This window comes from Schistocerca serialis, chromosome 7, assembly GCF_023864345.2.
Source record: "Schistocerca serialis cubense isolate TAMUIC-IGC-003099 chromosome 7, iqSchSeri2.2, whole genome shotgun sequence".
Taxonomy (NCBI): Eukaryota; Metazoa; Arthropoda; class Insecta; order Orthoptera; family Acrididae; genus Schistocerca; species Schistocerca serialis.
Window position 1 is genome coordinate 575,522,812 of NC_064644.1, and position 10,578 is coordinate 575,533,389.

Below are 10,578 nucleotides of genomic sequence, written 5' to 3' on the forward strand. Positions count from 1 at the left end.
CAAAGTAATTAACTCAACAGTCTCTCGAGAAGCAATGAAAAACTGTGGTTCTAACTTTCTGTACGTGTCCTGTTTCACTGAATAGTGACAGCATCAACTATTTGAAATATTCATTACACAGACTATTTTTCAGCTTGGTACCAAGACAGGACACCACACAACACTGCTAAGCAGGATCCTAGGACTTGGTGCAGGTAATATTCAAATTTAAGGGAGAATAGAACTCATAATCGGTGGATCGGTAAAGACCAAGCCACAGATTTTACAACATCCATTCTTTCTGCAACCTTGCTGACGTTCCAATGCCATCAAGGACACCCAACAGGTTAGTGTTACTACACTTGGTCCCAACTTTCTACCATACTTCCAAATCATCAGAATCTGTTTCACCTGATTATGCCGGCAAATAATCTTATTTACGGAATATTCCGGCAAGTTCTTGGAGGAACATAGATATATTAATAACTTGAATACAATGTATCAGTATCCCAAAATAATATTTATTAGTTCGTTATGAACTGGCCATGGAGGTAAGAATAGAGGGAGACGCCGTGACGTCACAGCTGTGAAGCTATGTGAAACCGAGGGTAGCCATCTCAATCCGACCAAAACATTGCTGCTGTAAGCTTGTGTACATAGGCTTGTCGCTCGCTTTTGGAAGGATTTTGCGCTATTATGGTGACTTGCGTGGTGTTCGGATGTACGAATCGTTCTGATTGTGATGCGAAATCGAAGGGAATAACATTTCATGTGAAAGTTGTCTCGTTAAGTGTGATTTTACAACCTCATTGTGAATGAACGTGTGCTACATCGGTACTTGTACTATAGCGTTTTTTTCTCCTGTATGATTTTAGATTTCCCAAAAATGGAAGTCGGAAAGCTCTGTGGGAGAATGCAGTGAGGAGGAAGAATTGGCGTGCGTCTAAATGGAGCACTATATGTTCTCAGCATTTCCGAGAAGAGGACATAGACCGTACTTCCCTTTCAACAGTAAGGCTCCGAGAAAATGCTGTACCATCAGTTTTCCCTTCACACCCAAAACATTTGCAAAAGGTATGTTAATTCAAACAATTAAATTCTTAGTTTTCAATTTCACGCTTCAGTATAATACGTACGTATCGTCGATAATTGAAGTGTTGATAACTCACTTTGTCTTCATCATGTACCAAATTAAAAGCTAACACTACATTAACTGGCGTAAAGTATAGGCCTAAACAGGACACTGTGTAGATTTGCCATTCTATGTACCGTATTTCAGTAAATATTGGTGGTAATGAACAGTGTTTCCCAGTAGTGTAACGTAACTGAAATGTCCCAGTACGTATTACAAACAAGATGTATTTATGGGGCTTTGGAGGGAGGGTATAGCTAACTTAGTTTTCAGTTTCTATTATTTAGTTTGTGATACACGTTTATTACTGAATTAACAAAATTGTATCGTTTACATTGAAGGCTAGCTATCGTAATATTACATTAAAAACTATTTTTAATCAGAAGAAATGCGGAATTTCGCCTTTACGAGATTTTATTTTAAACAAAAACTTTGAAACAACCAATCTGATAACGTTACATGAGTATATGGTGCAATTAGCGACTGTAATACACGCAGCGCTATAGCACACTGGCAATGTTTTGGTCAGAGTGTCATGGCAGCGAGCCACGCCCCCATGGCTTCAAAACGTAGTACGGCTGGGATACGTAGCGCCATCTCCCATTATTCTTGCCTCCATGGAACTGGCTTTCCGCTTCTTATGCCATCGTCAGAGAACTTCATGACTTCATGTTGAACAGATAGTCCACAAAAACTTCAGCGCGAATTCATAGTTTTACAAAGACTACTGTACAAAGATATGTGACATTTTATGACTATATCGATACAAAACACAAGGGTTTTGTAGGGAGTGTCTCCCGACAGTACGCACACACGCACTTGGCTGTTTTGACGTTTACTGACCGGAAGTTGGTTTCACTTGACGAGGCATCCTGATCGAAGACGACATTCATGTTGAAGTTTGCCTTGTGCTCCATTTAACTGCTTTCGTTGTTTGTTGCTGCTTCTTGTTATTTCGTTGCTGCTGTTCCGTTTTGTTATTGTTTCTTGTTATTGTTTAGTTTGTTTTAGCAAACATGAGTAATTCCCAAGAAACGCTCTATAAGTGTGAGGAATGCAGTTCAGAGTTTAAAATGCGAAAGAACTTCTACGCCCATATGAGGAAAGTTCATGAACTTGATATCCATGTGTCTAAAAAAGGAAAAGGCAGTGAATTGTGTCCCCAGTGCGGAATTGCATTTATGAGATGCAGTTCATTAAAACGTCATCAAATAACTGTGCATGGCATGAAGTCGGAGGAAAACAGTCGGAAATGCCGCATTATTTGCCCACAGTGCTCTCTCTCGTTTCTCACCTATGACACACTGAGAACACATATTCAAGAGAACCATGACGTTAGTTTTGAGTGCCAGGAGATAGAATTTGGTTGTCTTGTAGGTTTGTTTTTTATATTTATTGTGTTAGTCACGTTTTAGTAAATTTTGTTGATCCCAAGTACATGACTTAAAAATACTGCCCTACATTTTTTTCAGACTTTGAAGAGTGGAAAATTTCTTACGAAAAAGTAAACCATGTTCGTTATGTAATGAATTGTTCGGAGCAGGAGCGACTAGAAAAACGTGTTCGATATTACCACTGCCATCGCTCTTTCAATTTCAATTCTAAAGGAACAGGTGCCAGGTGTGTCAAAAGTATGGGCACGAATAAAATAGGCAGTACTTGTCCATCCAACATGCAAGTGACAATAACAGAGGACAAATGCTGCTTAAAATTTTTTCCAAAACAAATGGGACACACCCAAGATGTTGGAAGAACATTTCTGCATGGGAACGAGAGGGCAGAGTTGGCAAGTAAAATGGATTATGTTACACTTATGTACATGAAACATGAAATTATCAAATTTATTTGTGTGAACAGACGTAGGGTCTATCAATGTGCTTCATTTTTATTTCCTTTTTTTTTCTTTTTTCAGGACGGCTGTCACAGGGTGTTCCTGTTGGACGAGTTTTACAAGATGTCCGAAGTGCACCAATCGCTGCAAGTGTGGAGAGAATCCATCTCCTTGAGAAAAAAGATTTGCATAATATAAAAAGGGATTTTGATATTGGTTATGCAACGAAGAAGCATGAAAATGATGCAGTGAGCGTGAAATTGTGGGTTGAAGAAATGAAGAGGCAAAGTGACAACCCAGTACTGTATTTCAAGCACCAAAAATAAGTGGATCCTAATTTTCAAGATGAAGACTTCATTCTTATTATAATGACAGACTTTCAGGCCGAACAAATTCTAAAGTATGGAGAAGATAAAATATGTGTGGATGGCACTCATGGCATGACTGCATACGATTTTCAACTTTTTACTATTGTCGTTCTTGATAGATATGGTGCTGGAATGCCAGTTGCATTTTTTTTTTCAAATAGGGGAGACATGTGCTTACTGTCTTTTTATTTCAAATGTGTGAGAGAAAGGGTGGGCACTGTAAAGACCAATGTGTTTATGTCTGACGGGTGCACCAGCATTTTATAATGCATGGTCAGCAGTAATGGGACCTGTGCCAATCAAGTTGCTGTGTTCTTGGCATATACAACGGAACTGGTCTCAGAATTTAAGGAGAATTTCTGGGGGTAGTGAGAAAAAATCAGCAGTGTTTAGTTCACTAAAGCGACTTCAGACTGAACTGGATATAGATGTTTTGTTGTAGTCTGGAGAAAGTGGTGGAAGACTTATTGAATGATCCGGATACTGCAGAATTTGGCAGGTACTTTCTTAAGATGTACTGCCAGCGAGTGGAAAAGTGAGCGTATTGTTTTAGGCACCGATTGGGCATTAATACAAACAATTACTTGGAGTCCCTACATAAAGTTATTAAATACAGTTATCTAGAAGGGAAAAAGTGCAGAAGGCTGGATAAGTCATTAAATGCTTTGTTATGTTTAGTGAGAGACAAAGTATATGAGAGCTTAGTGAAGCTCTCAAAACGTAAACAGTGCTCTAGGGCGTCAAGAGTGAAAGCAAGCCACAACGATAGCTCAGCTATAACAAATGGGATGATTTTATGCAGGGGTGAAGGGTTGTGGGAAGTGCTTTCTTCCACTGGTTGTGAAGTGTATGTTGTTGTAAAAAATTCAGAACTGATATGCGAAAGAAAATGTTCACTTAAGTGTAACACCTGCAACATATGTGTACGTTCATATAAATGCAGCTGTTTAGACAACATTTTAAATTTTAACATATGTAAGCATATACATGCATGTGCCAAATCATTGTCTGGTGCTGTCCAGGAGAGTGAACAGTGTTCCTTGCCCTCTAGTGCAGACAATGAATATGTGTCAGCATTGCTTTCTGGCAATTCAGAAAAATCTGCTGACACATTTGAACAGGATGTGATGTCTCACTGTGAAACTATAGTTGCACTCAGCAAAGGAACACAGTGTGGACAAGAGACTAAGGCCAAAGTATTGAAGGATCTGAAGAAGATCATTGGCAATCTTAATAAAGATTTTTCTTTCTCAGAAGAAAACACAGTAAATGTGAATGCCAAGATTGAATCTCAGGCTAGATTTTTTTCCACAAAGCAGAGAAGGATTTTGTGAGGGGTGATTAAGTATTAAAAAAAAAGTAAACTCCAGGTTGGAATATCAACAATATTAAGAAAAAAATAGTTTGCCACTCACTGTAAAGGTGACATGTTGAGTTGCAGACAGGCACAATGTAAAGAATGTTACACAATTAGTTTTTGGCCAAAGCCTTCACCAGAAAACAAAACACAAACAGATTAACTCTAGCAAGCACACATGACCAATATCTCCCACTGCAGATAGTGGAGATGTGTGCTGGGAGTGTGCTTGCGTGTGTAAATCTTTTTGTGTTTTCTTTTCTGAAGAAGTCTTTGGCCAAAAGCTAAATGTGTAACAGTCTTTACATTGTGCCTGTTTGCAACTCAACATGTCACCTTTACAGTGAATAGCAAACTATCCTTTTCCTAATATTGTTAATGCACATAAAGGTGGTCTTGTACATTATGTCACTTTGTGTGTGTGTGTGTGTGTGTGTGTGTGTGTGTGTGTGTGTGTGTGAGAGAGAGAGAGAGAGAGAGAGAGAGAGAGAGAGAGAGAGAGAGATTCCATGTAGTTGAAGGTGAATAAAAATTAAAATCTACTTGTGCATTTTTTGAGTTTTGTTAATCATGGTATACTAAAATAATGATGTCCCACCATCTTGGCTCATTCAAACTGTATTCTATAATTCAGTGATATCTAATTGTGTAAATAAAACTGAATTGCACAATGAAACATTATAATTGGTCTGTTAACAAAAGACAACAAAGAAAGTAATGGAATTTGTCATGATTTTACTTCTGTGTTTGAGCACAAAAATCAAGGATTTAGTGTCACGCTACAGCAAGTCTTAGTTTCTATGTAAAAGATAACTGGCTGAAATTCTCAAAAGTGCTTAAATGTCATGTCTGTTATGACAAAATACTTTACCACACACAGAGTTTGCCTGTGTTGCGACATTTTTTGGTCTTCTGTGGATAGCTATAATCAAATTTGGTTTTGATGGTCTGAAATAACTCCTTAAATGATTAATTACAGCCATTTCTTGTAATCCCACCTGTGAGTCTACTGCAGTTAGCGTTGTTTGAAAAGAGTTTAATGTTTCCTTGTTAATGATCCTTTTTGTGAATACATAATTAGAATGCTAGGAAACAGCTGGTTGATTATTAGTTCTCTTTGTATAAAGTCCCATGACTAGTGCTCTGTTGGCAGACGTCATTGGGTCAACTAAAGTCATCTCATAGTCCCATGTATTTAGATTTGGGATAACAGTGTCAAGGCAGGCATCACCTCTGGTTGGTAAATGACATGCTACAAATAGTCCGTAAATTGTTAATAGATTCATAAATTTTCCTCCTTAGAACTCTCCTTGCAAAAGCGTACATTGAAATGAACACCCAGTGCAATTTCTGATTTCAAGTGCATAAAATAGCATAGCCAAGATTCTATTTAGATGAGAAAATTTTCAAAGTTGCCATCTGGAGAATGGTATACTAGACAACAATTATTATAATAAGATTTAATAAGTCTGAAGCAGCCAACTCAAAATCTAGGTCCACACAGTAGCTTTTTAAATCAATTTTTTTAACACTAGATTTTCTGTTGGTATATTTAGATACATCACCGAAGGAAGCAGGTGTTCTGCACCATGCACTTATTGAATTTAGGCATTCAATTATACTACCCTGCTTCTTGTGCTGATAACCATTGTTTACACATACAGTAAAATTGGCTTCACTTCTATAAAAAGTGATAACACATTAAGTTTAGGCATTATGGGAGTAACTTTCTGAGCACTATGTGACCCGTTTACACTTAATTCTTCTTTCTGTTTGTCACAGAAAAGATTATTTCACAGGAATATTGGCGACTCTATGGAATAAAAAAAACGATACATCACAATATTTTTGGGCCATATAGCATTATCCATTACATTATATCTAAGCTCAGGGTAAACACTTTCAAGATCTTCAGCTCTCTCTCTCTTTTTTTTGCTGGTAGCTAAAGACGTTTTCTAGAGTTGTACAAATTATGACTCTGTTCAGGTCTAGCCATGATCTTTTTTCACCATACAGCATTCCTTATGCAGGTTTTCAACAGGGCTGGAACTATACTATGGCTACTTAAAAGCCGCTTTTCATCGCCCAAAATATTAAAAATACTTCATATTCCCCGGTTTGGTCCCCCTACATGTGAATGCGAAATAAACCGAGGTAGCAGACTTATGAGCAGTATAGCCTTGTGTTAACCTTTTAACATTTATTTTTCATATTTTACGCACATTTCGTTATAACAACTAAGATCCACAGAAAGAAAGGGGGAAAAAAACCTGACACTAATCGGCAGAATATTTCGGCGAATCTGTACGCACATATATCAATTACGTAAATTTCAGTATGGGCCTACTGCGGAAATTTTACACTATTCTGTTTATTGAACACGAAGGACTAAATCATAAGATGGAAATTACTTCGTGCTTAACTAATTCCTTCAGTATTCACGTGTGCAACTCAGTGATCTCCATACTGATGCAACTGCATTGCATGAAAACCGTCCTCGCAGCAAAGTGTTTACTGATGGGACAGTCACGTGACTTCCGGCAGCCAAACGTCAAAACAGCCAAGTGCGTACTGTCGGGAGACACTCCCGGGTTTTGTAATACCTAGAGAGACACTGAACAAATAAATATTACATTACAGTATATTCAAATATTAAAACTATGTAAGTGTATAAAACAAAAATGTTGTACACGTGTGTAATGGCACAGGCTACTATGTCATGCAGACAAACTGGAGAATGTGAGGAACAGACAAAGTAAAGGGAGGGGAAGAAATATGTCTACGGAATGTGGGTGTGGAACAGTTGTAAAGGCGAGAGGAATAATAACTTTAATAAGGGCGATTAGTGGAATTGTGTTTGGTCTTTATGGACCAGGTCAGGATACTTTGATTGGTGTTTATCAATGGCCAGAATTTGAAGTGATGTTACTTTTCTCCCTTTAGTTCCTCTATGGAAGACATCAAATTTTACATCATATGAATGACATTCATTCAGAGCATGTTCAGCAAAGGTGGAATCTTTCTTTCTCAGTCTCCAACTCCTTTCATGCTCAGTCAGTCTAGTGATTATAGCCCAACCTAATTAACCTGCACATAATTTCCCATACTACTCACAGGAAATTCTATAAATCCCACACTGTTCTAAAGGTGGAATCTTGTCTTCTACACTGAACAGAAAGTGGGCAACAGTATTCCTAGTGTAAGAAGCTAGAGTATATTTCCTGGACCTTAGTTGCCTGTGAAGTTCTTCCCAAATACAGCATAGGGACCCATTTGCCATCATTGTGGATTTGTGCTGTCCATGGTGGATAAAGCAGAGTTGTTATCCCTTATCTATTCTTTTTGCAGAGCATATTGTCAATCAGTGTAGGACTATAACCATCACTTTATGCTGTTTCTTTAATTATTTTCAACTCATTTTCAAAATCTGGTTTGGTTTGGAGTATAGATAGTAGGCGAAGCACCCTGGATTGTAAGGCCGCATGTTTATGTCTTACGGTAGTCTGGGAACTGTCTGGTATTACTGTGTCTATTGAGGTTACTTTCCTGTACAACTAAAATAAATGCTGTCGGTTACTGATGTATTGGAGTCTCTTCCCAACTCCATTATAAACTTGATTTTACTGTGGTGTGAATTCAAATGTTGGAAAAATTTATTAAATTGTCTGGTGGCATGTGCCCAAAAGTGCAGTACGTCAACATACCTAGTCCAATGATCTATTTTAGAACTTAAGAGGCACTTTATCTAAAAACGTTTGCACAAAAAATCCATAAACATTTGAGCTAATAAGGGACTCAGTGGGAACACCACTGCTTTTTTTCATCTGACTGACTGTATGGTGGAACTGGAAGTACTTCTGCTTTAAGTTTGTTTCAGCTGCCATCCAGATATCTTCTGTCTTCATTGGTTTTGTTCTAGTTTTATGTAACCATTCTCTTAAAATTTCCATTGCCTCTGGAACAAGAATATTAGAAAACATACTGCTAACATCAAATGAGACTAGTTTTGCACAAGGTGGGATGGTTACATCCTTTACTTTTTTCACTAATGCAAGAGAATTGGCTATTCCAAATTTTGATTCAAATTTAGTTTTTGTTTTAATTAGTGAATCTAACTCTTTTGTTAATTTATGACAAGGTGCTGAAACTGAAGCTACTACAAGGCTTAATGGAATGCTTTCTTTGTGACACTTAGGAGGTACCAAAATAATGTTGTTTGCAGATGACACTAGCATAATTATAAGTGATGATAAAAAATCATTAACTACCACAACTGATATAGTCCTGAAATATATTCAACATTGGTTTAATGCTAATGAGTTAACACTTAGTCTAAGTAAAACAAATTATATACAGTATGGCAAAGCAACTCAAGATATGGACCTCCAGTTAAAACTAATGGATAAGAAGATAGAGAGTGTACAATCCACGAAGTTTTTGGGAATGCACATTGATCAAAACTTAAGCTGGAAAGACCATCTCAAGTACTTATCCCAAAGGCTCAATTCGGCATGTTTTGCATTGAGGATATTATCTAGAGTATGCAGCACAGACTGTACTAGACTAGTGTATTTTGCTTACTTTCAGTCCATCGTGTCTTACGGCATAGTGTTCTGGGGTAAAACTAAATCAAGCTTAACAGATATCTTCAAATTTCAGAAAAGAGCTATACGAATCATAACACATAACTCTCCAAGAACTCATTGTAGGCCCCTTTTCAAAGAACTGCAAATACTCACAATACCATCACTGTATATTTTTAAAAGCATTCTGTGTACAAGAGCACATATGAAAAATCTACGTACAAATGAGGACTGCCATGATTATAATACTAGAACTTGTAAGAATTTGTATGTAGAAAGGGTAAGGACAACACAAACCCAAAAGCATGTAAGTTATTTTGGAATAAAAGTCTACAATGCTTTGCCAGTGTACATGAAGGCAATAATAGATGAAGTAAAATTTAAGACTGAGCTTAAAAATTACCTTTTAAGCAAAACTTTCTATGACGTAGATGAGTACTTTGATTGTGTGTAAATTTATTGCCAAAAATTTTAATTTATATGTCTAAATTTGTACTTTTAAAAAAATGCCTTGAAAGTGATATTCCATTATTATGTCTGTAGTACTTGTACTAGTATGATAACTTTGTTGTGACAATTCCTACATCATGTAAATGATATACAGGAAGATAATAAAATGAAATGAAATGAAATGAAACCTATATAACATTAAGTTATCTGATGATCGCCTAAGAAGCCGAAATCCGGTTCATAACGAACTAATAAATATTATTGTGGAACATTAATACGTTGCATTCATGTTATTAAATAATCTCATTATTTTACAAACATATTTCAGCACATCTGTGTTATCATTAGCCATGTCGTGTTTTGTAGCTTACAAGGGACACCTTTGACCCCAGACGCTCAGAACCGCATGAAACGATGATTAGAATAAGACTCGACAATAAAAAAATCTATGATCTGTAGAAAACTGCATTCTACCACAAGTAACATTTTAGAGAGAAACAAAGTAACAAGAAGTAAATTATTCGTAATTCAGTCACGTTAGTGTTTCATTATATTTTGAATCAACATTGTCAAAAACGCTCTGCTTAAAGTAATTATCACAGTGCAAACCACACATACGCTGCACTCATGGTTACATTAGTCCTCATAGTGCAGATGCAGGATTTCGATGAAATGGTTAAAACGGAGTGGAAGAGAACAACGTGCACACCTCACCAAATCTGCGCCTTCGTATCCAAATCACTTTCTCATTCGAGCAGTCGAATGTCAAAAGCCTCACTAATTCCATTTACAAACGATAATGTGGCAATGTCAGTGTCATAACCTGCCTTTCGCCAAGCATATTGCAACATAGGCGTGTACTTTGGTGCAGATAATTG

General features: G+C 37.1%; 1 protein-coding gene across 1 annotated transcript; it reads left to right on the top strand.

The window, feature by feature from the left end:
• The first annotated feature begins 2,127 nt into the window (after positions 1 to 2,127).
• LOC126413260 (uncharacterized) lies at positions 2,128 to 4,644 on the top strand. The gene is made up of 4 exons (XM_050083162.1): positions 2,128 to 2,488; positions 2,584 to 2,901; positions 3,024 to 3,241; positions 4,333 to 4,644. The coding sequence occupies exons 1-4, from the start codon at positions 2,128 to 2,130 to the stop codon at positions 4,642 to 4,644; spliced, it is 1,209 nt and encodes a 402-aa protein (XP_049939119.1).
• Positions 4,645 to 10,578: the final 5,934 nt, after the last annotated feature.